This window comes from Phytophthora cinnamomi, assembly GCF_018691715.1.
Source record: "Phytophthora cinnamomi strain GKB4 chromosome Unknown Contig5, whole genome shotgun sequence".
Taxonomy (NCBI): domain Eukaryota; phylum Oomycota; class Peronosporomycetes; order Peronosporales; family Peronosporaceae; genus Phytophthora; species Phytophthora cinnamomi.
This window is the reverse complement of record NW_027150938.1, coordinates 726,628-754,212: the sequence shown is the minus strand read 5'-3', so window position 1 is coordinate 754,212 and position 27,585 is coordinate 726,628. Positions and strand designations below refer to the sequence as shown.

At 55.0% G+C, this 27,585-nt stretch overlaps 9 protein-coding genes across 9 annotated transcripts; 3 read left to right on the top strand and 6 right to left on the bottom strand.

The window, feature by feature from the left end:
* Positions 1 to 11,606: 11,606 nt before the first annotated feature.
* IUM83_09858 (WW domain binding protein WBP-2, contains GRAM domain) lies at positions 11,607 to 12,409 on the bottom strand (the record flags this gene model as incomplete). Its single annotated transcript, XM_067934331.1, has 4 exons — positions 11,607 to 11,819; positions 11,891 to 11,973; positions 12,053 to 12,222; positions 12,300 to 12,409. The coding sequence occupies 4 exons, from the start codon at positions 12,407 to 12,409 to the stop codon at positions 11,607 to 11,609; spliced, it is 576 nt and encodes a 191-aa protein (XP_067799271.1).
* A 107-nt stretch (positions 12,410 to 12,516) lies between these two features.
* Positions 12,517 to 14,643, top strand: IUM83_09857 (Rab9 effector protein; the record flags this gene model as incomplete). Its single annotated transcript, XM_067934330.1, has 6 exons — positions 12,517 to 12,538; positions 12,628 to 12,738; positions 12,821 to 13,378; positions 13,475 to 13,811; positions 13,905 to 13,948; positions 14,024 to 14,643. 6 exons carry the CDS (start codon positions 12,517 to 12,519, stop codon positions 14,641 to 14,643), a joined length of 1,692 nt encoding a protein of 563 aa, XP_067799275.1.
* A 193-nt stretch (positions 14,644 to 14,836) lies between these two features.
* IUM83_09856 (putative myb-like DNA-binding protein) lies at positions 14,837 to 17,434 on the bottom strand (the record flags this gene model as incomplete). The annotated part of the gene is made up of 4 exons (XM_067934329.1): positions 14,837 to 15,990; positions 16,846 to 17,022; positions 17,094 to 17,335; positions 17,409 to 17,434. 4 exons carry the CDS (start codon positions 17,432 to 17,434, stop codon positions 14,837 to 14,839), a joined length of 1,599 nt encoding a protein of 532 aa, XP_067799401.1.
* Positions 17,435 to 18,072: 638 nt separating this feature from the next.
* IUM83_09855 (iron-sulfur cluster scaffold protein nfu-like protein) lies at positions 18,073 to 19,119 on the bottom strand (the record flags this gene model as incomplete). Its single annotated transcript, XM_067934328.1, has 4 exons — positions 18,073 to 18,414; positions 18,487 to 18,570; positions 18,660 to 18,794; positions 18,862 to 19,119. 4 exons carry the CDS (start codon positions 19,117 to 19,119, stop codon positions 18,073 to 18,075), a joined length of 819 nt encoding a protein of 272 aa, XP_067799273.1.
* Positions 19,120 to 19,271: 152 nt separating this feature from the next.
* IUM83_09854 (putative extended synaptotagmin) lies at positions 19,272 to 21,959 on the bottom strand (the record flags this gene model as incomplete). Its single annotated transcript, XM_067934327.1, has 8 exons — positions 19,272 to 19,383; positions 19,459 to 19,530; positions 19,628 to 19,974; positions 20,052 to 20,082; positions 20,150 to 20,214; positions 20,294 to 20,386; positions 21,455 to 21,563; positions 21,676 to 21,959. 8 exons carry the CDS (start codon positions 21,957 to 21,959, stop codon positions 19,272 to 19,274), a joined length of 1,113 nt encoding a protein of 370 aa, XP_067799404.1.
* Positions 21,960 to 22,205: 246 nt separating this feature from the next.
* Positions 22,206 to 23,945, top strand: IUM83_09853 (Hook domain-containing protein; the record flags this gene model as incomplete). Its single annotated transcript, XM_067934326.1, has 4 exons — positions 22,206 to 22,241; positions 22,423 to 22,520; positions 22,630 to 23,870; positions 23,938 to 23,945. The coding sequence occupies 4 exons, from the start codon at positions 22,206 to 22,208 to the stop codon at positions 23,943 to 23,945; spliced, it is 1,383 nt and encodes a 460-aa protein (XP_067799274.1).
* Positions 23,946 to 24,154: 209 nt separating this feature from the next.
* IUM83_09852 (hook domain-containing protein) lies at positions 24,155 to 25,046 on the top strand (the record flags this gene model as incomplete). The annotated part of the gene is made up of 3 exons (XM_067934325.1): positions 24,155 to 24,466; positions 24,556 to 24,849; positions 24,921 to 25,046. The coding sequence occupies 3 exons, from the start codon at positions 24,155 to 24,157 to the stop codon at positions 25,044 to 25,046; spliced, it is 732 nt and encodes a 243-aa protein (XP_067799268.1).
* A 247-nt stretch (positions 25,047 to 25,293) lies between these two features.
* Positions 25,294 to 26,563, bottom strand: IUM83_09851 (Armadillo repeat protein VAC8; the record flags this gene model as incomplete). Its single annotated transcript, XM_067934324.1, has 7 exons — positions 25,294 to 25,427; positions 25,494 to 25,616; positions 25,689 to 25,811; positions 25,897 to 26,019; positions 26,115 to 26,237; positions 26,309 to 26,428; positions 26,497 to 26,563. 7 exons carry the CDS (start codon positions 26,561 to 26,563, stop codon positions 25,294 to 25,296), a joined length of 813 nt encoding a protein of 270 aa, XP_067799269.1.
* Positions 26,564 to 26,746: 183 nt separating this feature from the next.
* Positions 26,747 to 27,433, bottom strand: IUM83_09850 (ankyrin repeat domain-containing protein; the record flags this gene model as incomplete). The annotated part of the gene is made up of 1 exon (XM_067934323.1): positions 26,747 to 27,433. The coding sequence occupies one exon, from the start codon at positions 27,431 to 27,433 to the stop codon at positions 26,747 to 26,749; it is 687 nt and encodes a 228-aa protein (XP_067799276.1).
* Positions 27,434 to 27,585: the final 152 nt, after the last annotated feature.

Here is a 27,585-nt window from a genome sequence, read left to right as displayed (position 1 = left end):
AGAAGAAGTCCACAAAGTCGGTGGGGAGTCATCTCTCCATCGACGACTACTTCGAACGCCAGAAGGCGAAGTACGGCGACGTCGTCGACTTCGACGACGACGATGAAGATATGGAGGGCGAGAAGGACTCGCCCTCAAAGCGTAAAGACTCAGTGTCGAGCGAATCGCTCGACCCTCACGCCAAGAACGTTGCCCGCGTGAAGGGGACGAATCGGACGCTTCGAGTTCGAAGCGTTCGCGAACTGAGAGTGATACCCCACTCGCTTCCGCTGGGGCTCTCAGTACTCCGCGCGCTGCTGCTGCAGCGCGTGATGTCAAAGCTCAAGGCTCTCCGCGCGCTGCGCCTGCAGCGTGCGATCCGTGGATGCCGTCCGCGTCCGAGATCGCGGACCGGTATGGGAACTCGGTACCTCCGAATGAGGTGCCGCTGTACGTATGCAGCGCCATCAAAGATGACGCTGTGGCTGTCGAGCTGCACTTTGATGCGGAAACGCATCAAAGGCGCGATTAATACATCGGACTCTTTCATGAGCTCCGATGGTTTCAAAGCAAGAAGACATCTTCTCGCAGCAAAGTGCCCGAATGGCAGGCGCTTTGTCAAAGTTGGAACGCCTTTGTTGAAAACTTCACCAAGAGGCCGAGTGCTTACCGTGATCGGATTAAGCAAGCGCGTGATCGCTTCGAGACGTACTCGAAGCGTGGAAAGTTGGAGCAACTCCACGTTGCTGCGGAGGAGGCTAATGTGCCGTGCGCTGTGCCCGAGGGCTTTCAGGGCACGAAGTGCTTCCCAGGCGCGGTCCGCTTGAGCGACCGCGACCGGAACGGGTACACGTCATTCCGTGTGCCCGAGAGTCTCAAAGAGCTCCGTGCTAAGTTCTTAGCACGTGAGGGTTCGGGCGCTGGCGATGATCGCAGCGCTCGTGTTACTTCCGCTGCGCCAGCGCGTACTGCTCATCGTACGCCCTCACCATTTCCGGAACGTCCTCCAGCAAGACGTTCCGCGGCTCCCATGTATCTCGATGGGAAGGAAATCCTCTCCAACGAATACGAAAACGAGCCCCTTGAGGGTTCGTTTTCGGGATACTATGGTCAACAATCCGCTCAACAATCCAGCGGGTTGAGCCGCGGGCGTCACGGATCGGCGGTGGCGGGGGTGGGAACACGCCCCGGGTTTGGTCAGCCCCGGGCTGATCAGTATGCGCCTCTCCACGACCGGGTGACCGCCGTGGAGCGTCTGCAGGGCGCTGAGTTCGCCGCCCTGAAACAGGAGCTGGCGAACCAGAAGGCCCAAGTCGCGGCGGTCTCGCAAACCGCCTCGAATATCCAGGTTGAGCTGGGGACCCAGATGAAGGGGTTGCTCCAGCGCGTCCGCGCGCTGGAGGAGAGGCTGTTCGTTGCCGAGGCCAAGGCTTCCGCTTCTGCCTCGGCTCCTGCCGAGGCTTCGGGTCAGCCGAGCTAGATGGCTCGTGCTGCAGGTATGGCTTCAGCCGTCCGACGTAAAAGGTCGGATGGAGGCGCATGCTAGACGGTATGTCTAGTGTGTAAGCGTTGCCGTGCCGTGCCAACACAGTGAACGGCCCGACGAAGCGCGGAGCAAGCTTGCTTGCTCCGAAATCCGAAACTGTATGTTTAGGCACGTTTTGAGTAGCTAACAAAACCAATGAACTAACTTTGAGTTCATTTGTGTTACATCTGCCCGCCTTGTCTGCGTTCAGCTTCTGTTGGTCAACAGAAACTGCTATTGCATCTTGGACAAACCGAATTACGGCTTGTCTTTTGGTGATGAAGTTTATTGCATCCGAGCTGAAGTCATTCAGCTCGCTCTCCGCTAGAGGCCCTGCCTCTGCGTGGTTCTCCGCGTGTCTGCGCCCTGCGCAGACCCGTGGTCTTTGTCCTTGTTGTAGGGGGAGTCTGCGCCCTGCGCAGACTCATGTGGTTTGTTCATTGTTGCAGCTGACACTGGCAAGTGTCAGCAGTTTTCTGCGGCTGCTGTATTGCAGTCGTAGATCCTCCTCCACTTAAAGTGGGAGCCATCACTCCGAATAAACTCGGTAGACGTGGATGCCGCATGGCATTCACGTAGAACGGTGTATGCCCGGTCGAGGCATGCACTGAGTTAATGATGGCAAACTCTGCAATCGATAAGCACTCGCTCCAGTATTGGAACGAGTGAGCGTAGCTCTTCAACATATCGACGAGCACGCGATTCACGCGCTCGGTTTGACCGTCCGTCTGCGGATGATCTGCAGTCGACATTGAAAGTTGGCTCCCAAGAAGTGTAAACACTTCTTGCCACAGGTGCGCTGTGAAGCGTGGGTCTCTGTCCGACACGATGTCGGTCGGCATGCAATGGTGTTTGAACACCATGTCGACGAACAGACGGGCTGTCTGCTTCGCGGTCACCTCTGCCGGCACCGCAGCAAGATGTACAATCTTGCTGAAGCGGTCGACGAAGACCACAACACCGGTATTCCTTCCGCTATCCGGGGGAAGACCAAAGATGAAGTCCAAAGATATGGACTTCCAACACTCCGACGGAGTCGGTAGTGATTGTAACGGAGCCTGCGCGAATGACGCAGGCTTTACGCGTTGGCATACCTCGCAAGCACGGATGTACTTGCGCACCCACTTATACTGGTGGTGCCAGTAGAAGTCGCGCGTGAGAAGGATGTATGTCTTCTCACGTCCGAGATGTCCCGCAGTCGGGGCATCATGATATTCGTACATGATCCTGAGTCGCAGGTCATGGTCATTCGGCACGACAACGCGATCCGCGTTGTCGTCGACTGCATTGTAAAGCAGTAGTCCGTCGTGCACACGATATCGGTGTGCACGCGCACGAAGGTGTTTGGGCAACTTCTGACGAGACTTGTCAGAAGGTGTTGTGCCATAGGCCAACAAGAGTTTCGCGTCCGCGTCGTACGCGTACGCGGCCTTCACATCATCCAACAGGGACGATGTGGGTTTGCTTGATCGCATGACGTCAATGGCATTGACGTCGGCAGCTTCCGCGTAGTCCGGCCGACGTGATAACGCGTCGGCCACCACATTCAATCTTCCGCGTTTGTATTCGACCCGGAAGTTATACTCCGCAAAGAATGAGAGCCATCTCGCCATTCTTTGTGATATGTGTGGCGACTTCACTGCGGTGCGCAGTGATGCATGGTCGGTGTAGACCACAAATGGTCTACTCCCAAGCAAATACACTCGGAACTTTGCGAGTGCATACCTCATGGCAAGGAGTTCCTTGTCATGCACCGGATAGTTGCGCTCAGCTGGCTTCAGCTGACGCGATTGGTAGTAGACGACACGATCACGGCCCTCGTGATCGTGCTGCATCAACGCACATCCGATCGCGAAGTCGGATGCGTCACATACGACGTGGAATGGACGCTCTTGGTCAGCCACTGCCAAGATCGGCGCCTCAGTCAAGCCCCGCTTGACTGCATCGAATGCGTTTTGGCAATCGGTTGTCCAATTCCACACAGCTTCCTTCTTAAGAAGCTGTGACAGCGGGCGGATCTTGCCCGCGTAATCCTCCACGTACTTGCACAAGTATGTGGCCAAGCCAAGGAACTGTCTCAGTTCCTTGACACTTGAAGGCGTTGGCCATTCATTAATCACTCAGACCTTTTCCGGGTCAGGGCGAACGCCATTTTTCCTACGAGACACCCGAGGACGGGTATCTCGCTCGCCCCGAAGATACACTTCTTCAGGTTCGCGTAGAGCTTATGCTTTCGCATAAGCTCAAGTAGCTTCCGGAGATGCACCCGGTGCATCTCTACGTCGGTCTTCCCGTCCACAGCCCGGCTGTGGATGAATACATCATCGAAGTAGCTCGGCGCGAAGTCGCGCACCGAGCGCAACAGGTGCGTCACGCACCTGTTGAAAGTCGCAGGGGCGTTCTTAAGCCCCTGTGGCATTACTAGCCATTCCCAGAGCATGCCGCTTGGCGTGCTCACTGCCGTGAGAGGGATATCGCTCTCACGCATTAGGATTTGATAAAATCCATCTCGCAAGTCGAGAGCACTGTAAACGGTGCTCCCGGCCATCGAATCGATGATAACATCTTTTCGCGGTATCGGCGTCTGCACCGGTACCGTCGCATCGTTCAGCTTGTTGTAGGCATGAACGATGCGCCATCCGCCCTGTGGCTTTTTTGACACAGAACGTCGGAGCACTGTGCGGGGACTTTGATTCCCGCACTTGTCCTGCTTTACGACGACTTTCAAAGAAGTCGTCGATCGCTTTTACTTGCTCTCGCGGCAGTGGCCACTGCCGCGTGACACAGTACTTCGTGCCCGGCACGAGATCAATCTCGTGCTGAATGCCCTTATCCTGCAGAAGCTCCGCAGGAATCTCTTCCGGGAGTACGTATTTGTACTCCCTCAATAATTCGTAATAGGGACTCGACTTCAGCGAGTCCCAACCTTGTTCCTCGAAGCGCTCTCGCTTCGTCTTCGCACTGAGAGTGTCTTCACTCTCAGTGGTACTTCCCATGAAGAGCTGCCTCAGCTCTTCGCTCTCGCTCTCCGTTCTTTCGCTGTTCGAAAGAACGCAGACCTGCTCGATGCGTCCATCGTGCAAGTCGCGCGTGAAGCGCTTCCAGCTCATGGCTGGAAGCGAAGTCAACTCCGACGCCGTCGTCGGAGGACTAGCGAGTTCCATCTCACGATACTGGAATCCAGTATCGGTGCGCGTCAAGACGCTTAGCGTCTTGACATTCGGCGTCACCGCCGCAGTCTGCCCAGCAGACTGTTCTTGTTGCGTCTCGGTCCCGGACCGAGACTTGCGCAGCGTTCTCCGCTTGCGCCGTCTTCTTGTTGTGCGGAGCCGGGCTCCGCACAGTTGTTCTTCTGGTCCAGGCCCGGCTGTGGACAGTTGTTCGCCGGCGGACCCTGTCCGCGGGCGCGCGGTATCAAGCCCGGCTTGACCGCATTTTTCCTTCGTGCAGCCCGGCTGCACGGTAATGTGTCCTTCGCCGGCAGACCCTGTCTGCGGGCGCGCGATATCAAGCCTGGCTTGATCATGGCGCTTCGTCGTGCAGCCCGGCTGCACGACAGCATGTAATTGCGTCAGTGCGCTACGTTTGCAACCGTCCGCACTGTTTGCAGCGTCAACTCCCGGAGTTGACACGCCTTCGTCACCTCGACGCCATTCATTGGCGGAGCCCCTCATGACCGAGGGTGCGTCAGCTCCCGGAGCCGACGCGCCGTTGTCGACCTGACCTCTTCGGGTCAGGGACTGTCCCTTACACGCTTGAACGTGGGTTTTGGTTCCCGGAACCAACACATCTTTTTCTTCCGACGTCGGCAGCATTGCCGACGCGGGTGTCACTTGTGCGCGCCCTCGCGCACTCCTTGGGCACTCCGGGACAGCAGCATTAAGCGCTGTCTCGACTGGTGAGCCGCGCGCACCTGCAGGTGCGTGCGCTGCGGTAACAGGGCCATCGCTATCTGTTCCGCTGTCGCGGCCAAAGCGCACGAGCGTGCGCTTCTTCCAGTCTATTACCGGATCATGTCGTGAAAGCCACGGCATGCCCATTACCACGTCGAACTTATCGTCCAGGTCCAGGACGATAAAGTGTTCGACAAACACTCGTTGTTTGTACGAGAAGCGCTTTACCTCCTCGAAGTCAAGTCTCGGCAGGCTTCGTAGTTGAGCAAAGTTGTTCGACGCGCCTGAATCTACCAAAGCTCGAAGAGAGTCACTCGCTCTCTTCGAGTAAACCTTCAAGATGACTAGATTCGGCCTGTCATCTTGTTTCTTGCAGTGAGACTAGCTCTCACTGGGGGCTGCAGTCCTCAGTGTCGAGTGCCCGATGTCGGCACGCGTGACTGCATTACCAGTAGGGCGCCCCGCGCCTACTGGATGTTCGCGTTTTTTGTTGGTCCGCGGCGATGCCTAGCATCGCCACGACGGCCACCTCCAGGGGGCATGGGAGCTGTGCTCTCCCGTGCAAAGTGACCGATCCTTCCACAACGGAAGCATCGCACGTTACCTCCCTGCTGCTGGTAACCAGCAGTTGTTGCGTTCGATAGGTCCATTGGTTCCGGACCTCCCGTCCTCGCTACCGGGCGCGGTTGCGGCCTCGGTACATTTGTATGGAGTTTAGCCTGCCGCAGGCTAAACTCTTCTTGCATGGCAAGGGTGATTGCAGCTTCGAGAGTACTCGGGTACTCTCGGAAGAGATAGGTCTTCACGGGCCCATCTCTAAGTCCCTTCATGAACGTGACGACCTTGGTCGCCTCGTCAATTGGATTGGTCACGATATTAGAGACCAAATATCGTGCGCGCTGCGCGTAAGCATGGACGTTATGCTTACCCTGCTGAAGGTCGAGGAACTCCGCCCTCGACCGGAACTCGTTTTGCGGGGGCTCAAACGCTTGTCTGAGCTCCTCTTTGAATACTTCGTACGTGCAGAAGCACGTAGGATCGGAGAGTCGGCGCCCATACGCCCAACTCCTTGCGCGTCCGCCAAGGCAGGACATGGCGAACGCGACCTTCGACAGCGGATCGACGATGCGTCGAGCCGCTATGGCTGTGTCGAGCTCGACAAGCCATCGGAGGAGAGGCTCGCCCTCTCTTCCCACGTAATTGCTTACGCTCAACTTTAATGGTTGAGCACGCGGTGTCGTCCCTGACGACGCCGTCACTGAGGAAGCAGCGTCACGCTGCTCCTTCATGATGAACCCCAGAGCAACACCATGTTGCTCCGTCGGCGATAGCGTACGCAGCATTGTAGCAGTCGCCGCTTCTCCAATGACTGTTGACAGTCGTTGGAGGGCTTCCCACTCTGGGTCAGACAGGTGGGGGCAGTCTGCGCGTGCAACATGCGTTGCAGGCGTATTGGAGCTCTCCATGGGCACCTCCGTGCTCATGTGGTTCTCGGCTCCGCGTTCGTACACCGCGTACGAACGTCAAGCAGTCGGTCGTTGGACGGACTACAAAGTGCTACCAGGTGTAGTGGGTCTAACTTGACTCACTACTTTAGCTTACACGTTGCGCAACGTGTATGAGGAAGCGTAAGTACTTGTAATTACTTAGGTTAATTATATTTGAATACACAAATATAAGTTAAGTAAGAAAGGATTCCAAGTGACTTAGATTAGGTGAAATGAGAACTGTATTGTTTGTAAATTGATCTTCCTCCCAAATCTGCTAAAAACTGTTTATCATCTATGAAAGGGTTGACAGCGGCTGGCTGTCAGAGCCCCGCTAATATGCATGACTCTGATTGGTAGAAAGATGCCGCTTTCTACCAATAGGATCTTTGGGTATGTGTGGACCACTCATCGTGGTGGTCCACTTCAATGTATCCATTGGTGTGTCTTACACCAAGGTGAGGAAGTATCCAAAACTTTTAACAGATAACCTATCTGTTAAATTCACAAGTGGCTTGTAGCCACTTGTACGTGCGTGTAACCCCGTTACAAATAGGGCTTTGGAAACTGACAAGTATACCGATGGTGCAGAAACCGAAACGATCGCAGAGCGTGGGGGGGGAGGTCTCTGAGCTGCAGAGCAGCTATTAACGCGTGTCAGTGGTGATCTAGTAGGAGAAGGTGATGCGTACAATGATGGCGCGCTTACTACAGAAAACGATCATGATCTGGGTAAGTCTGCTAACGATAATGTGCTGAGTACCAAGCCCGCTCCAAGACCAAATCTGGACACCAAGCTGGCACCAGAACCCGCCCTGATGACCAATATATCCACCCGTGTGCGCTACTTTGATGACAGTGATGGTAGTAACAGTGGAGATGATCGTGAGAGTGAAAAGAGCGGTGACCGTGCGTTGAGTGGCGGTAGTGGAGAAAGCAGTGACGGTGAAGAAAGCAGTGACGGTGAAGAAAGCATTGGTGATGGAGCGAATGGTGTCAGTAAAAATGAGCGTGATAAAACTAAGGGAAGCAGCAGTGACAGTGACGTGGAAATGGTGGACGTTGTCGAAGTCAGGGGTCAGAGTATACTCAAGGGTAGAGTCGCAGCAGCCATTGCTGCAAAACCTGTGCAAAGTGAGAAAACGCGACGCTTTTTCAGGGCTCGGTACCCCAGCTACGTCCCTCTTGTTGTGTATACTGACCCACAGACAAACTACACTCTGCATGTTTTCACGGACGATTCAGACAGCCTTCTGAACAACACGTCAACTACTGGTAACGCCATCGACTACTTCATCTACAGATACATGGAAAACAAGCCCGGCATCGTTTGTGCTGTTGGTACCGCTCTGTTCGCTCAAGTTGAACTCGCGTATACTGCTCGATCTCCGTCAAAGAAAAAGGCTCTGATCAAGTCGTCGATGAGCATGTTTGATTGGTCTGCGTATCAGTACGTTCTAGTTCCTCTTTGTGGCGGAAACCATTGGAGTTTTCTCATTGCGGAGCACACGTCAAGCTGGCAGCAGGGAAAACTGTATCACGTCGATTCGTTAAAGGGAGCACACAGTTCTGACTACGTGTTCGCAGTATTCAAGTGGTTCTTCGCTCGCTATTTGGCTGATAAGACAGGCGATTCCGATGCAACATTTGAAGCTATAACTAGCGAGTTCAAGACAAAACCGCAGCAGTCGAATTCTCTTGACTGCGGCGTATATCTCTTGTACTACATGGACAGGATTTCAACTTTAATTGCGAGCCGCCAGCCCACACAGATTGAAGATGACCTCGCGACCTGGACCCGCAGCGGGTTTAATGCGACGAAGGCAGATCAGTATCATGCTATGCTCCACCAAAGGCTCCACGAAGACATGACACTGCAGTAGTCTCCTTGCATTAAATAGATCGAGTTGATATGAATTCGATTGAGTTAATTTTCCGTTTGAATTAGGCTCACGTTCAGCTATGTGGGCTACACGTTCGTGAACTCGGACTCTCGTGGCCTCGCGTGCTAGTTGAAGTGCCGTCTTGGTGGCAAGAAAGCGTCCGTCGGTGCCGTGTCAGGTCGGTGTACAACCAGCCCTCGGTCACAGTGACGCAGTCCAAGCCAGGTCTGTGAACCTTGGCGGGTGTACTTCTCGGATGATCCAGTGGCCTACAGGCAAGCACCCACTGTTAAGCACTCAGCGATCTTCTTGATGTCGGCCTCGCACACTGAAGCTGACTAGCAACAGCGAGAGGCTGCCGGCAAATGGCGCCACCAAGCTCCACTGGTCCCACGGGTTCTTCTTCTAGAAGACCAGAACCACCGCCAGGACGTACTGCAGATACCGCTGTAGCACGGGGCATCCATCAGCTACTGAGACTCTGACTCGACTCAACGCGACTCGAGGCTCGCGGCTACCCCGCCTGCGAGCTGAGCCCGTACTTCCAAATGTCCTTGCACTGCTGCCTTCGAGTGCTGCTGCGCGATACCAAGCATTTGATCCCCAGCAGCGTAAGGGCGACGTCTTGGCCGTGTTGTGCTGTGCTCGCAAATGGCATGCAAAAAACAAAAACCCTATTTATATAAAACCTCGTCGAATTGCAAAATCAAGTATATCAGTTGCGTCGGTTCGTCTGGATTTGCCTGGATTTCACTATAGGACGGCGTCCGGTCGGGACCGGAGATATCCCCTCGGTATTCGGGACGTTAGTTTATTCAATTAGGTCCTGGTTTCTCCGTCTGGGTCTGGGTCTCGGAATAAATTGAACGATTTTGATTGGCTGGCTGTTTATCCCCAGACAAGCCATTAATTCCCACCTCCAAGGGGGTAGGAATTGTTTGAGGATTTTATTCCGAGATAGGCATCAATTCGGAGAGGCAGACAATCGCGTGGTTGCCATGGAAGACAAAGGCAACGATGCTGCAGCGCTTGTGGCACGTACTCAGGGGACCCGGGAGTAGCGCGCTTCGTCTCAGCCGGAGCTTCTTCGCGGGCAGAACCTCCTCCGTCGCCAGAGGTGTAGTGGGTCTAACTTGACTGACTACTTTAGCTTACATGTCGCGCAACGTGTATGAGGAAGCGTAAGTACTTGTAATTACTTAGGTTAATTATATTTGAATACACAAATATAAGTTAAGTAAGAAAGGATTCCAAGTGACTTAGATTAGGTAAAATGAGAACTGTATTGTTTGTAAATTGATCTTCCTCCCAAATCTGCTAAAAACTGTTTATCATCTATGAAAGGGTTGACAGCGGCTGACTGTCAGAGCCCCGCTAATATGCATGACTCTGATTGGTAGAAAGATGCTGCTTTCTACCAATAGGATCTTTGGGTATGTGTGGACCACTCATTGTGGTGGCCCACTTCAATGTATCCATTGGTGTGTCTTACACCAAGGTGAGGAAGTATCTAAAACTTTTAACAGATATCCTACCTGTTAAATTCACAAGTGGCTTGCAGCCACTTGTACGTGTAACCCCGTTACAAGAGGCACTCACAGTGGCGGGTTGCGCAGGGGGTGGGGAGGCCAGCAGGCGGAGAGCCGCATCCGGCGCGGGCAACTACAGCATCTCCATGACACTTGTTTGCATGCCGATATAGTGGAAACTTCCAATTGAGAGGCGTCCTCCCTCGAGGCTAGAAAACGATTTTGACAGGGTATGCGTAGCAGCAACACAATCCCCAGCTCCAGCAATCTGGGGACAGTTGCAATTTCGTTTATTCCGAGACCCAAACTCAGACAGTCAGGGTTGCATGCAGGGAAGGGTGGTTTTTTTAAACCGGTCGGGTGGGTCGGGGTTTTGGATAAATACAACCTAACCCTCGATACGCTATAATGCAATGATATTAGTTAACTATGTTAATGTTTTGTCGAGATATGTTAAGACTGAACTTTTTAGACGTCAAGCGGATCCTTTCACAACGAATGAATATTGCGTTACAATCAGTTCAAAAACTGATACTTTGTCCTTCTTCAATGGGTGGATAGGGTTTTATGAATATCCAACAACAAAAAACCGACTGGGTGGAATAAATGGTTTATTCCCAATTAAAAAAAAACATCTCGCAACCCTGATTACAGTAATATCGAGTGCTATGCTGACAAGCATGGTCCTCCCGTTCATCTGCATCGCGAGCTGCATATGAGCACTGCTGGTGCTTGCCTAACGTTATGTGTGTCGCGAATCACGAAATGGCAGATATGTAAACAGGGCACCATGGAACTCGTGCCATGGCAGGATGGCATAGATTACAGGTATTCTACGAAAAAAGTTCATGCAAAGCAATTACCTTGTGCTGTACGTGTAGTTATAATCCTGTATTGGATTTCTACACACACGCACGCACGCGCGCGCTTCAGTTAATTTCTCGGCTCGGTGCTCACACCCACCGCTAGCTTCTTGATTTTTTACCATTAATCGGTGCCAAGATAATAATCGTTTATCGTTTCAAGTCGAACCCTTCAGGGCACTGGCCGTTCGCATCGTTCAGACAGCCATCCGCTCGAACTGTGAAATCCACTTTTTTCACTCCATGTGCAAGCATTTTTCTGGATTCTTTTAGATGAAAATGGCGCGGCAAATTCAGCCTCCACCCTGAATATTGATTATGACGCCATTTGACAGCACTTTCGTTTGGACGTGATCAAGAGCGTGATTTTGCTCTGAAACGAGGGCAACTAATAGTAAACACATGAGCATGGTGCGATATTTACCTAATTGCTCCCGGTAAACCTTTTCAGTGTGCACGCGCTTTGTTGACGATGAATAAAGTCATCGGATCTTCCGCAGAATAGTATGCGAGGCGCTTCGGGGTCCCATCTTGTTCTTCTGCTTTCCCCGGTACCAACAACACCGACGGAGTAGCCAAGTCGCGGAATTGCTGATGCATAGCCCGCGAATTTTCCAGCAATGGAAGTACGTGGTTGCGGAACTCTTCAAAGCCAAAGCTCTGTCCGTACAAGTAAACACACACCAATTAGCAGTGTTCCGCGACGTCAATTATACACGTACAGCACGTACCAAGAACTCCAGCACAAACCTCCCGACTCCAACCAGTCCACCCCCTGGGACTCTATTGACGTGGCCCTTCCAGCTCTTCGCACCTGCACAAACAACCTGTTATCACCTTGTACGAGTCGGCCATCTGCACTTGGTGCTCCCAATCTGCGCCACAGGACATACCGAGGAAGCTCACGTCGAAGCTCCAGTCTCGGATGCCGTAGAACGGCAGCGAGAAGGACTGGTACGCGCCGCCCTCCTGGGCCCCATCCGACACGAAGACGAGGCGGTACTGCGAGACGTAGCAGTGTCCTTCGCCGCCGTAGAAGCAGCCGCCCTGCCCCGGATAGCCACTGCAGCATCACCGCGTTAGGTCGAGCGCGGCGCCCAGCCAGCCATTGCACAGCCACGCAGCAGCGTCTGCACGCACTTGCCGCTCTCGACCGAGAGCTTCACGCGGTGGATGAGGAAGAAGAAGTTCTCGTACGGAGACACGAGGTACGGCACCGCTCCGTCGTGGAGCTGCACGTTGATGCTCATGGGGCTAGAAAATAATAGAAAAAATGCACCAATTAGCACGCAGCCCTAACCCGCCAGCGATTGGCGCCGAAAAGCCAAAAGCTCACTTTAGGATTTGGAGCGAAGAGATGCCGCTGCTGTCGTACGAAGGTGCGGCGTAAGCGGGGCCTGCGTCTGACCGGAGAACAGAGCGCTAAGATGTATGCTTGTCGTTGCTGTTGCTGCTGCCGTCGCTGCAGGTGTAGAGGTGGATCTCCCCACGGACCTGGCGGGTATCCACTTCGAGTTCACCGCCGGGTCACTCACGATCCACTGCCGAAACTTCACGGGGGACGTCGTGCTGTCCAAGCGTACGCTGCAGTCGCTGCCCTTTAATGCCTGATCTTCTTGTCTGTGCTTACATTTGATCTCTTGTTGAACCGCAAATGGCAGCTGCAGGAGAAGCCTCGACTCGCAAACAGCAGAAGCCGCAGGCCGTCGCGTCCCCGAGCAAGAAGCGCACCATTGACTTGAGTGCCAGCGATGACAACGAAGAAGAAGAAGCTGACACCAAGCGGCTGCGGCCGAACTTCCTCAACGAGGCGGAGCAGACCTTGCTGCTCGCCCAGTTGGACGGCCCCCAGAACTCAAACAGCGGCCAGAAACCGAAGGGCAAAAGGAAGAAGACCAAGGCGGAGCCTGAGGCTAATATCGTCGTGACAGATGTGCAGAGCGAGCAGTCAGCTGACTCTGCTTCGGAAGCCACACCGACTACTGGAGAGAAAATGGGAAAGAAGACACCAACCAAGAAGAGCAAGAAAAAGGCCACCACCGCTGCAAAGGGGGCGGTGAATTCGTTCTTCTCACCAGAGCCAAAGCAGTCGACGCTGTCCAATCCAACGCCCGATTCCAACAAGAAGCGTATGCGAACGCCCAAATCACGCCCCGAGCCTTCCCCGGCTAAATCCATCAAAGAACTGATGACCGGTCCCCCAAAGCCCAAGCCAGCAGGTGCGCTTAGCTTCGAACGAGGAGAGTTTTCATGTGTCCCAGTCGGAGGCTAACTCGTTTACCACGACATTTACTTCGTGCTGATTTGTTTCGCAGCTGCCGCAAAGTGGGAAATGCTGGAGGCTTTGGGGAACATCCCATCTGAACGTTGGGGTCATACAGCAACGAAAATCTCGGAAGAACGTGTAGTGGTATATGGAGGTACCGATGACGAAGAGCGTACGCTAGGGGATTTGCACGTCTTCGACATGAAGACACACCGCTGGACGACACCGCTTAATTGCGAAACGATCACGCGCACGTGGCATGATGCTGTGTATCTGGCTTCGAAGAATTTAGTGCTTGTGTTTGGTGGCGAGCGCAACGCGGAGGTTGAAGGCGAGCTTGACATCCTTTCCGACATCGCGGTGTTAGACACCGAGTGCCTCCTCTGGTACCCGCCAGCAATACGTGGGCCACCACCCTCTGCAAGAGGTGGTCACACTTGCACTGCTATTGGACACGATGTGGTAGTGTTCGGCGGTAGCCGAGGACGCAATCGGCAGAGCTCGGTGCACATCTTGGATACTGGTGAGTAGCTCAAAACTAGCTGGTGGCTCTTGTATATCAACTGCTAACATTGTCATTGTCTTTTGTCCGATACAGATGACTGGAATTGGAAGGCTGCACACCCACAGGGAAAGCCGCCTAGTGCGCGCACGTACCACAGTGCTGTGGCTGTGGGCGACAACCAAATTGTGTACTTTGGAGGTAACGACTCCTCTAAAAGCTTCAATGCGGTTCACGTTCTCAAAAAAAGCGAGAAAAAGACTGGTGAAGCTACGTGGTCGTGGTTTCACCCATCGGTGATTGGAGTACCCCCACAAGCACGCACAGGTCACTCGGCGACGCTGTTGGAGAACCGTAAAGTTCTCATTTTCGGGGGTTGGGATCCGCAGCGCGATGATGAGAACGCATCAACAACCGTGTTCGATGACGCCTTCCTCTTGGATATTCAAGCGTGGGAATGGCAGCCTGTAGCTTTCGCGGACGAGGGAGTTGCTGCGGCTGCGTATCGCGGGCGTGTTGGACATGGTGCAGTACTTGATAAAAGCGGTCGTGTCCACCTTTTCGGCGGCCAGAATAGCGCTGAGCAGCGGCTCAAGGATATCTGCACAATTACAATCTCGCAGACAGAGGAAGCACAACAAAATGAACCGGAGGGTGAAGTTCAAGCCGCTAGCACCGTAGCAGCAGCAAGTGTTCTAGAGACCAACAGCTCGTAAAACACTGAACCAAAAGCAACGGGTGTCTATGAACTGTAACACAATTGTAAGAAAATTGTGGATTGGATTCTTCGTTACCCTTATGCTGTTGGGTTTCTAAAAACGAGCAATGCGCGTAGTGATGCACGACAGCATTACTTTTTATCACCGAATAATGGAGGAGGGGGCAGCAGAAAAAGCGTGAAGCAGCCGTTCACTCCATGATGTCGTCGAGTTCGAGGGCGACACTATCAAGGAAGCTGTTCATATTTTCGTCGTCCATAGGTACGCTGGTGTCAGACGCAGCAGGTAGATCACCAGCGGCTTGGAGGACGAGGTCGTCTCGTTCGGCCTTTTCCTCTTTCATCTGGAGCAGAGCAAGGTTGGCATCCTTATCGGCAGCCATGTCACCGGACATGTCCTTGGCAGGCGGGTCAGCGGCGACTGACGACTCGTGCTGGAGTAGTGTAGGAAGGTGGGCAGGTAAAGGGAATACTGGTCTGTTGGCACCCTCATTGCTGCTTGCCAAGTGATGCAGAGTGCGGGTAGTGCCAGCGGCAGCATTGATCACGGGAGGGTGAAAGAGTGAGTTCAGTGGGGGCGGCACGAAAGTCGGTGGTGTCACCAATTCACTTTTGCTGACCTCGGGGTGCTTGTCATGATCTTGACTCGCGGATAGTGATGAACGTAAAGCAGAGTGCGACCCATCCGACGCGCTGGCGAGTAGCGCGTCAGTTGTCAGCGCTCCTGGTGATAGCGTGTACTGCTGGCTCAGAGTTTGGCGCCCAAGCGGTGGGATCATCGTTTGCGCGTGGTGCTCCTCTCGCTGCGCAACAAATAGTCCAGTTGAAGGAAGCGGCGTCACTTTTCCGCCCAGATACGGAATACTACCAACGTTGTAGACATTACCCTCTTGGGGGCCTGACGGTGACTGCAACAACATGTTTTGCTGCTGTTGAAGCTGCATGTGTGGTGACACTTGGGACGGGTTGTGGGCAACCGGTGTAGACTGCGCTCCAGCTGATCCCTTGTTGGCCTGGTTCATCAGCCACTTGCGACGCGCAGCCGAGTTGAATCGATTCTTCACAGCGTTTTCCGTGCGTCCAGGTAGCAACTTCGCAATTTCGCTCCATTTATTACCCAGCTTTTGTTGCCAACGAAAAACCATGTCATCCTCCTCGGGGGTCCACTGGCCCTTGCGAATACGCGAGTCGAGGTGGTTGCACCATCTTTCACGACATTGCTTACCGATGCGCCCGGGCAAATGCAGCGCAAGATCACACCAACGGATTTTGCCCACACCATAGCGTGTGATGAGGCTTGTTAGAATACGATCCTCTTCAGGAGTCCAAGGCCCTTTAATCAGGCCTGGTTTAAGCACCTTGTTCCAACGGTGAAGGCACTGAACGTCTGTGCGCCCATTTCCCAGAGTTTCTGCGATCATCTTCCAATTTTTGCCTCCAAAGCGCGCCACTGCAACACGAAGCCGTTCGTCCTCGTCGCGAAGCCATTTTGTGGGCGTCTGAACCCCACCGCTACCTTTACTTTGTTGAGCTGACTTGTCCTGGGACAAAGGGGTGTGATTCTGCTGCTCTCGAGTAAAATATCTGGGTTGTTTTTGATCCTCGGCGAGGTATGAGCGAGTGTCCTGTGGTTGATCGGATAGCGGGACACGGAGTATGTCCTGATTACTACGACTAAAGCCAGCACTGCGATTCAGCCCAAAAGGCCCATGAGAAGATGAAGGAAATGAGTGTTGGGGTATCTCCACTAACTCTGGAAGCCTTGACGCGTGCTGTTGCTGCTGTTGTGGGTGTTGATGCATAGCACCACGTATATCGGCCTCAAGCTCGTTAAAAGACATCTTCAGCTCGGAATCAGCATCTGCAAGCTCAGCGCTACGACCTGGTGAATCGTGTTCCCTGTTATTGTTGCTGCTGTCGTCACTGAAGCTCCCATCCAACTCGTCATTGCTTGACACCGAAGTACCTCCGTGCAGCTTGAACCCACTGGGGCCGAAGGCCTGGACGAGAAATTCTTCGCGTGGAGAGCACTCACTGGCTGATCGGTGTGATGGTGGGAGAAAGACGTTGTGATCAAAGCGCTTCGCTGACAGTGCATCGTGGTCGAGTCTTAGCCTGTGCTCGAACACATCCTGAGGCTCTTGAGATAAGGCGGAAAAACTGCTTTTATACTCGTGAGCACCACCATAGCTGCCGTTACCTCCACTAAACTCGTTGTTGAAATCGTGACTATGCTCTTCTTGATAGTTGTTGTCCTGCTCGTCTGAATCAGGATGCTCAATTGCTTGAATTTGATTTGAGGATGCTTGGCGGTAGCGAGGATCAAATGATGAAGCGGACGATGGTACCAGTTGGAAAGAACCACTCGCGCTGTTCTCTATTGGGACAAACATTAAGCAAAAGGTTAAGCATTGCCATCCTCACAAACAAATATAGAAATGCACGTACTCTCGTTGAATGGGGAAAGTTCGGGGCGGCGCCGCGCCCCAGGATAGGAAGCTGGGGGCGGTGGGTAGTCACGCTCTGACGGTGAAGATGATGCCGCAAAGCTGGTCGCTGCGATGTTGTTGTCGTTATTGAGACTTTGGTGGCGTTTGCGATTCGGGTGAGCACGGGCGTTGTCAGAACCATGAAGTAGATCCTCCAGATCGTCCAGGCCCGCGCACGACACACTCCTCTTGGGCGACGGCCTAGGATCATAATTTACGCATTAGTCACCAAGATCACCCACCCCGAAAAGCAGCTAATAGCGGCACAACAAACCTGCTGAGAGCGGAGCGTGGGTGCATGGTAGATGCGATGCGGGCAAGCGGGTGCGTGGAGGCGGGGCACGTGGGGACGCACACAAATATTAAGCTACTTGCAGAACTCACCAAGACGACGAATGCCACCAGCCATATCCTTGGCACCCTCTCGCTTTGTCGCCCGGCAAGTGGAGTTGAACAGCTCGCGTGCTCTCCTCGCCTGCGAATGCGCTTTTGGTGCTAGGAGGCTGTTGTCGCTTTTCTCCATCGTCGCACAACTCCCAAAACAACGAAGCATAAATAGGATTCTCCGCCAACCAGCATTGCTGGCCCAGCAGCAACCTGTCGGAGTGTCGATGACAATCGACACTCCCGTTGCTCTTGAGCAACTATGCTCTAGCGGGTGGCCTATTCATGCATGATTCACACGAGGAAGCTCCGGCCTACACAGTAGGGTTGCACATGGGTTCCGACTTGGTCAAGTAATCGCACCTTCATTTTCAGTTTGTTTTGCCTGTTGCTGCTGGCGATTCCTCGCCCATCGCTTTTTCTGCGCGATACAAGTCCCTGCCCGGTGTAAGGAAGTGCTCTATACAGTAGGGGCAAAGATGCTCCAACACTCAGGCGCTGGAGATATAGTCCCGGCCCAGGGCTTCTGTGTCTGCTATTCACATTCCCGATATTTACTCGCTGGGGATACCAACTGAGCGCAGCTTCTCCTCGAGCGTCCTGAACTCCTTCTCGTTCACAGCATTCAGCTCCTCGTCGACCCACTCCTCGATGCCGCGCACCTCCGGAATGTAGTGCTTCAGCATGTTCTCCACGCCGTGCTTCAGCGTGACCGAGGAGCTGGGGCAGCCGGCGCACGAGCCTGCGAGTTGGACACTCACGAGCCCCGTCTTCTCGTCGAAGCCCTTGTAGAAAATGTCGCCTCCGTCGTCCTGCACCGACGGCCGGATGCGCTGCTCCAGCAGCTCCTTGATCATGGCCACCACCTCGTCATCCTCCGGCAGGATCGTCGTGTCCTACACCACGCAACAATGGCATAAAGCATCAGGCCCCTGCGCCAACAAGGCCTAGCAAGGATCTCGTCTCACCGTGATGATAGGCTCGTCGGACATGACTTCCTCGCCGGACGCGAAGAAGTCCATGATCGTCGCGAAGATCTCGGCGTTGAGCGCCTGCGAGGCCGCAATGCAACAGCAACGCAAAAAACCACGTCAGCTCCACCATCTCCCAGCCCCAGCGTCTGCCAGCGCCGCCCACGTACGTCCCAGTCCTCGTCCTCCGTCTTGGTGACCGAGATGAAGTCCTTGCCGAAGAACACGCGCGTCACGCCCTCGATCTGGAACAGCTTCTTGGCCAGCGGCGAGCGGCGCACCTCCTCCGAGCCGGGCGTGAAGTCCTACCGCAACAGAAATCAGCACAGGTCCATTCCAGCCCATCGGCAGACAGGCAGGCAGGCCACGCACCACGCCCGTCGTGAAGCGCTCGTCCAGCACGGCGCGCCCCGGCAGGAACTTGACGCTCAGCGGGTTGGGCGTCGGCTCCGTCTGGATGAACATGGAGCGCAGCGCGCCGCCGCGGGCCAGGAAGGGCGACATCTGGCGCGCGGCGAACGCGCGGCCGGCCGGGGGCTGCGCGTGCACGAAGCGGGTGGCGGCGGCTGCTGACGACGCGGCGCTGCGACGCGCCAGGGCGCGCAGGAGCTGGCGGCTGCGGGGGAACATGGCGAGCGTCTTGACTTGCGGCTGACGGCGCAGATTGCGGAATGATCAGTGACGTCGAGATGCTGGGTGGAATTTTGGCCAATCCTCGACCCCCACCACCAAAATGCTGGACGTGTATAATACCAGTAGTGCAGCAAGAAGTACTTTATTTTTCAAGCAGGCTCGCTTTGGACGGGGTTTCCGTCCTTGTCCCAGAGCTGGATGTCCAGCACGTTGGGCCACAAGCAATTGTCGAGCAGCAGGTCGTACAGGAACGCGTGGAGCCTGGCCAGAGACGAAAAGTTAGTGGGTCGCGTCTTGTTTAACAAATTCGAGTGTTTGTTGGAGTGACGCTCGTACCACTCGGAGGCGAAGGGCACGTTGGCGATGTTGATCTTGGCGGCGGTGAGCGAGAAGTCGAGCACCGGTCGGCTGCAACCACCACGGCACATACAAACACACACACACACTCGTGGGCAAGTCGCTCGTGGTCGTGACTACAAACAACCAAATCACCAGTCGAACTCACTCGGTGAAGGACAGGTTGAGGCCACCGAAGCACGGCCAGTAGTAGGCCAACGGGCTCAACGTAACTCGCAACGTCCCGACGAGCAGAAGCTCTCGCAGTGACAGGTAAACGGTAGCGCCCAGGTGCGAGACCATTTTCAGATCGGCCGCAAAACTTTTCTTGTTCGCTACAATGCGGACCCCCACGTCCAGCGTCACTTCGTCCGTGAGCGTACTAGCGGACACGAACTTGACACCGCAAATTTTCGGAGCATCCAAGCCCAAGTCCAAGTGAGCGAGAGTCAGCGAGCTCATGAAGGCCGGCTTTTGTTTTTCCAGAACGGGCTTCATGGCACTTTTCACTGAACCCTGCGTGTACGACAAATGAGAAACAGAGTTATTTTTACAAAACCAGAGCCTCGCAGTCCCAACCAGCAGAACACTACTTCGATGGCTTTCTTGAGATATGGCCAACCACTGAGAAAAAATAAAGACTATCAGCTCAGAGGTTCAATTTATGCTGGCTTCAAGTGGTACTACGTACGCGACGAAAACCTTGTTAAGCCACTCGGCTTGATCCACATCAGGATACCGCATCCAATTTGGAATCTGTTACGATAAACACAAAGCCGTCAACATTGAAGATCATCGCAATAATGAGGTGTAGGTATAACAAACTAGTACCAACATGAAAGTGGTCGAGCTCAACGCTGGTTTGGCATGCCCGGTGATCTCTGTAGTGAACTAGAGCTCTTCGGTGCATGCGTCTTCGTCGCCAAGTCTTGAAGTTCGCATAACCCCAAATGTAAATAAGAATAGTCGCTGCTCCGACGCCAAATACCACATTGCAGGTGCTGGCCAGGTACACGACTACAGACGACAGAGTCCAGGACAAAAATTGCTGGTGTTGGTCGCAGAAGTGCGCAAAAATCCCCACGAGTGCAAGCGGCAGGAAAACGGATTTGTCCGAGAAGCCAGCACCGATAGCCACGACGAGCATTATGGCCAGCAAACTTATTGGAGAAGACTCGGATTCAATTATCTCCTCAGCAGAGTTATCCAGTTCACACTTGGACGTTGCACTGGTGTCCGGCTTGGCATGCAGAGGAGGAAGGGGTTTTACCTCGTTAGGTGCTGATTGCTCGTTACCAGCAGAATCGTCCTTGGCAGGCGATCCAACTGGGGCAGAATCGAGTTGGGTAGCACGAAAAGATAGAGATCGGAGCGGCGAGAATGGCTCAGTACTGTTGCTGGAAGTTGTGTCGGATGACACATCCGTATTCGCTTTGGTAAAACGTTTCCAGGAGCTTGGTTTTGGCGAAGCGATATTTGTTTCAGCTGGTGATAAAGGCGCATCAGTTGACGTACTGCTCATTGGACTCCGTGTTTGTTGTTGCTTTTCATGGTGGGGAAAGATACTGGGCCAGCGAATTGGCTGTCGCTCTCCATTCACACTAGAAGAGCGAGTCGGTGTTAGCATTGTTCTCCCGGCAGTAACAATACGGGTTGCTGGATCAATCACTAGGCGCTGTGCAAGTTTATCACGAGTGGCAGCGAACGCTGAGCCGTTCGTGGGGCTGGACCCCGGGCTGACAATAGTGGACGCGCACTGGCTGCCTTCAATTCCGGTCTGTGTTCGTGATTCCTCGCTATCACTGTAGCGACGAACGGGCTCAACCGACGACAATGTGGAAGGGCTCCGGAACAGTTCGCTATCCAAGGTGGTGGCTCGCTTGATCGCCAAGTGGATGCATTTCACCCAAAGCAGCATGCGAGCCTGGTTCTCCTCATAAAAAATGAACCCTTGAGGCTGCAAGCGAAGAGTGCTCTTCTTCTTCCACGTCCTCACCTCCACGCAGAAGCATTTTTCCATGACGATGTTGGCGTTGTCCGACTCGAAGCTCAGCACCGCGTCCGCCAGCGACAGCAGATACACGAGCTCCGACCGCGTCTCATTACTGCACGACCGCCATTCGACATCACCATCATCATCAATAACAACAACAACAAAGACATTGTTAACACACGGGAGCCAAGAGAGCGACCCGCTGCCAGCAGAGACTCACACACTTGTAGATCTCCAGCGCGTGCTTCATGGTGTTGGCCACGACAAAGTGCGTGGACTTGGACACGAGGAAGCGCTGCCGCTGCTTCTTCTTGCGGTGGACGACCATGTACCCTTCGATGGAGTTGCGGGCGAGCGAGGACGTGTTCTCCGACGTCCTGGGCATGCGCACGGGTCGGTCCTCGCTCTCGGCAGCGACGCTGGGGTCGCCCGGCGCCTCCGAGCAGCAGGAAGCGGAGGTCTCCGCCGCCGAGGCCTCCACCGCAGACGCCGAGGGTGGGAGCGACATCCGGTCGGAGCAGAGCTGCGTGAAGTGATGACTGCTGGAGGCCAGGTGCTAACGCTGCGCCGCATATAGGCGGCGGTTGCGGCAAGTTGAAGTGCGCTCGTACTTAGCCGCGCAATCGCGTGGTGTGGCGCACACCACCACATGGCAAATGTGAGGGGGAGGCGCTCATACAAACGCGAAGAAGGAAGGTGAGAGATACGAGCGTGGCTTAGCTGCCTGCCCTCCTCCTGCCCCCACTTGGCCAGCATGGACGACACGGCCCAGCGAAGTCTGCTGCTATGGGTAGGTCCCCACCTGCATCTGCCGCCCCCTCCTTGTCGCCTGACAAGGAGAACCCTGCTCGCCCTGGCTTCAAACGTTTGAATTGCAGAGGAGCGGGCGACTGACTGTCCTGCTGCACGGGTGACCTCTAACTCGATACGATCGGCTTGTTGTCGTTGCTGTTGCTGCTGCGGCCGAGCAGGTACAGAGCTTCCACGAGAAGCTGGCGTCGGACGCGCAGATCTCGAGCATGGAGGATCTGTGCGACGGCGTCTTCCTCTCCAAGATCATGCACCACATGTGCGTTGCCGAGGCCCTTGCCGCTCCTGCTGCTGCTGACGACGGGCGACCGACTGATTTTTTTCCCTTCGTTCCTGCACTTTTCCACTTTTTTCCTTGCGATTGGCAGTGACGCGGAGTACGTCAACTTGGAGCAGATCAACGAGCAGCCCGGAGGCAACTGGGCGCTCAAGTCCAACAACCTCAAGACGCTGCTGCGCGCCGTGGAGCTGTTTTACACCGACGAGCTGGGCCAGATCTGCCATGCGGACGAGATCGTGGACCCGCTGCTGATCGCCAAGGAGAACGACGTGCACGAGGTGGCCAAGCTCACGGAGCTGCTGCTGGGCTGCGCGGTGCAGTGCCCCAACAAGTCCGAGTACATCCACCCCATCATGCAGATGGGCGCGTCCGAGCAGGCCAGCTTGATGCACGCGATCGAGAACCTCATGCACCGCTTCCAGCCCACATCTCCTGGCGGAGCGTCGAACGCCAGCCGTCGCAACTCGATGGCCCATGGTGCGTCTTTTGATGAGGTCGCTTCTCAGTCATCCATGTCGTCAGCATCGGTCACTGCGTTGGCAACGGGGAGCTCTGCTGAGGCACTCGCTGCACAGCTTGCACAGGCGCTGGAGCGAAGCTCCTCAATGGAGCTTAGGTACTTGGATATGGAACGCGAGAAGCGGGAGCTGACGGAACGCTTCGAGCATACGTTGTTGGAGCACCGAGATCTTGCCGACAAATACAAGGCTCTGGAAAGCGAGCGCGACCAGCTCCGCAACGAGCGTCAGAACACACTCACCCGCGACAACAAAAAAATTCAACAGATCGTCGACAATGAGGTTCACGCATTGCAGATGCAGATGGAAGAAAAGGACCTGGAACTGAACCGTGTAAAGCGCGATTCTGGGGAGCGCCTTATGGTGCTGGAAAATGAAGTCCGTCGCCAGGCCGATGAACTCGATATTTCACGTTCAAAGCTAGGCACGCTGAACAAACTTGAAGCTAGCGTTACCAAGTACAAGAAGAAATTGGAAGAGATGAACTCGTTGCGTGCGCAGGTGCGAGAGCTGGAGACTCTTAACGCGCAGTATTTGGACAAGGTAGTGGACCTTGAGAGCACGATCAAGACCATGCCCGGACTCAAGGGCCTCGTGGAGAAATACAAGAACCAGGTCGTGGAGCTCGAGACAGCCAATGTTCAGGCTAGTTCCAATCTTAACGTCAAGGAACAGAAGATTCGGAGACTGCAAGAAGAGCTCGATAGTGCGCTGGGGGGTAAAGAGTTCCTCGAGTCACAGGTGGAGGAACTCCGCACGCAACTCTCTAGCATGCAATACCGGGAAAGCACTGATGATGCAATGGCTGCCGGTGAGAGCAGCGCGGTGAATGGAGGCGGGCTGAGTGCCGACGTGCTGCTTGGACGCGACTCTGTCAGCGGTTTGAGAGAGCGTGTTGCCCGACTTGAGCGTGAAAACGCCGAGTTAAAGAGTGGAAATGCAGATGCAGGACAAGCAGAATTGGCAAATGATCTGGATATGGCAGTTAAGGCGAAGAAGTCGCTCGAGGTATCGCTGTTTCAGATGCAGAAGCAGAACGACCAATTGTCAGAAGACTTGCGCAACGCTAGGATTCAAAACGAACAGCAGCAGCAAATGCTGTCGCAGCTCCAGCAGGCTCAGGCTAACCCTCAGCACCAGCTACAGCCGCAACAGCAGTGGCAGAACGCACCGGATGGACCGGAGCCGATGCAGGTTTCAAACGATATGGCTGTCAGCGAAGTAGCAGCGGCAGCAGGAGCTGCTGGATTCGCCACGGCTGCCACGCTCGAAGCTGGTGTTGCTATGGGGCCTGGCGGAGTCATGCAGGCACCCGTTCTTACCCCCGGTGCTGTTGTAGTAACGAGCAGCAACAATGCGCTTTCGTCGGCTCAAATTGCAGAATACCAAGACAAGCTGGAAAAGCTGGTGCGTAAATGGCAGAGATTCGCAAGTAGATTTGTTTCATTTACTGACACGTTGACACGCTATGCGCATCTGCATTATGAATACAACAGGAGATCGAGGCAGAAGCTGTGGACTCGTTGCGCGCAACCGTGACGGAACTTACAAAGCGTCTGAAGGAAAAGGAGTCCGTGATCAACGAGCTTTCGGAGCAGCGCGCAAAGCTGGAGAATTACACGAAGAAGACATTGCATGCCGTGCAAACGAAGTATATGGTGGCGGTGAGTTCACACCGCAATCAGATCAACGAGAAGCAGGAGCGTGTGGATTTCCTGGAGAAAAAGATGAAGGAGATCCGCGCCTCTTACTCTCGCGAGCAGGCTCTCATGATGTCATCGTTCTACGAGGTACGATGCGTTAGCTTGAGAGGACTATTAGATGCGTATTAGTGCTGACTGATACGTTATTGCATGGACAGATTGGAACGGAAATGCAACGCCGTACCATGATGCCCCAGGGCCCTGCAGCTGGGACCCCTGGCGCAGGCTCGTGGCTTGCAAACAAGAGGACAGAAGAGCGCGCCAAAAGGCGACAAGGAGCATGAGCAGAGCAGACTCAGTTTCGCTGATACTGACGAGCACGCGCAATTTCACTCATAACAGGCAAAACTGGGCGTGCTGTCGTGCTCTGCTGACGATAAAGAAGGGAGAACGCCGTTGTACGAGGTGGAGATATATCAAAGCTGGACAAATGAAGGGATTTGTGTCATGTATGCTGTTGATGGTGGGGCTGTTGCTGCTATGCTCTTGATTGGACCACCATGCGTGGCGTTCGATTTTTCTTACGTGGCCTTAGTCGACAACGTTGACGCCCAGGTTGACGAGCGCACGAGTAGCCTGCTGGCATATCCGATCGTTCGTGGAGCGCACTAGTGACTGCAATGCCTCCACTCCGCCCAGCTCCACAATCGCTTGCTTGTTCTCCGCTGCAACCATACACACAAGCATTAGCTCGTGCGGACGATAGTTAAACCAACATGAGATAGACGTACGATTCACCGATAGGTTGCGTAGTGCACGTGCTACTTGGGACTGCAGCTCCACAGATTCCGAGTGCGCGCCGTCAATGATTGGCTTCAAGCCGCCTTTGCGTGCGATCTCCACCTCGTTGGCATCTGAAACAAACGGCAACGCCAAAAGTTAGAAGCCGAGTCAAGAGATACCAACCTCTATCTCCTGCACAGTACCGTTGACAGCCAGATTGGCCAGCGCAGCAATAGCCTCCACGGCGACACCGATCTGGCGCGAGCTGGCCAAGTCAATGAGCGGTTTAATGCCTCCCGCCTTGGCGATCCGCTCCTTGTTGTCCACTGCCAGCGCACAACAGCGGCAGCAGATACGTTAGCTAGCCCGGACATCCTCTGGCGTCCGTATCCGTCAAGACAAGGAGCGCACCGTTCACGCCGAGGTTGGCGAGGGCCTTCGCCGCCTGCCGCTGCACGTGCTCGTTGGTGCTGCTCAGGAGGTCAATGAGCATGTCGATGCCTCCCTCCGTCGCCATCTTGGACTGGTTCTCCGCTGCGGCAGCGACCAACAAACAAACAAAGGTTGCACGCGGCCATTAGCCGCCTGAGCTCGAACGCCCCGATGGGTATTGTGAGCGCGCGTCTTACAGTTGACCGAGAGGTTGGCGAGTGCGTGGGCGGCCAGCCGCTGCACCTCCGTGTCCTTGGACTTGGTGAGCGGCAGCAGCAGCTGCAGGCCATCCAGCTCCACGATCTGCACCTGTCGGTCGGCTTCGGCAAGCAACACAGTCGGTCAGCCAGCCAGCCAGCGCAAGCCAAGAGCTCAGTCGGCCACCACGCACGCTTGACGGCCTCGTTGGCCAGCTTCTCGGCCACCTCTCGCTGCAGCGCCGTGTCCGCCGAGCGCGCGTAGACGATCAGCCGCTGCAGGTTCACGCGCAGCGCCTCGGTGAAGGCTTCATCTGTACACACAGGGGAATCGGTGAGAGGCTCGAGACGCACCGCAGCCGCCGCCTGCTGCGCGCCGTACCGTCCGTCTCGTCGAAGGTGAACTCGTCCTTGCTGTCCTTGGCGCCCTTGGCCCCGGCGTTCCCCATGGCGGCAGGAGGAGACTCCTGCAGGTGGCAAGTAAGTGGAGGGGCGCGCGGAAGTATCTTCCTGCACTTATTCCTACTGGGGGTTTAACGGCTCAAGACTGTATGGGACAACGAAAGGCAATTATAACAATAGAGAGGAAGTACGTGGCACGGCAGGCGTAGCATTAGGTAGAGTGGAGCCCTTCATCGGGCTCCATAGAGGCAGGGGTGCGGCCGGAGAGGCTTGAGAGCGTTCGATCCATGCTGGCTGGCGGGCTGGTCCACAGACGTCGGGAACGGGACGTCCACCTTGGGTTTCTTGGCGTCGCAGTCGCTGCTGCTTGAAAATCGCTGGGTGATGGCCGACAACACGCCGCTGGACCGCTGCGACCAGCGCTGGCCGTCGTCAGAAGAGCACGAGCTCCATACCTCGTAGTGCCGAAGTGTTGCGAGTACCTTGTAGTGGCCCGCGTTCGCGGCGAAACGCTCCGCGTTCCACCCGAAGGCGTCTCGGATCTTCATGTCGGCGCCGTGCTTGAGCAGTAGACGCACGAGCTTCACGTCTCCATTGGCGGCCGCTCGAAGTAGCGGCGTCTTACCAGATCTGTCGACCACGTTCACAGACGCACCGTGCTCTAGCAGCAGTCGAGCCACCTCGAGCTGCCCCCACGAGGCGGCGAAGTGGAGAGCTGTCGCGCCGTAGCCGTTGCGCGTGTCCACCGCGGCGTGGTGCTCGAGCAGGAAGCGTGCGGCCTTGACGTCGCCGTCTCGAGCCGCAAATAGCAGTAGCGTGTAGCCGTACGCGTTGGTTGCGTTGACGTCCTGATCCACCAGCGGCAGCTCGGATTCGACCGTCGAGACGGCCCGCATGGGCTTGTGGGCGTTGCCCATGGCGCTGCGTTGGCTCGTCTCGTCAATTGCAGGAATGAACCCCGCAAGGCAAGCTCGTTCGCGATGCAGCCATAGGCCCCACGGGACGGAGCGGCCCGCGTAACGTGCAGTGTCGCGTGCAGCAGCAGACTAAGTCTGTAACACCGGGTGGG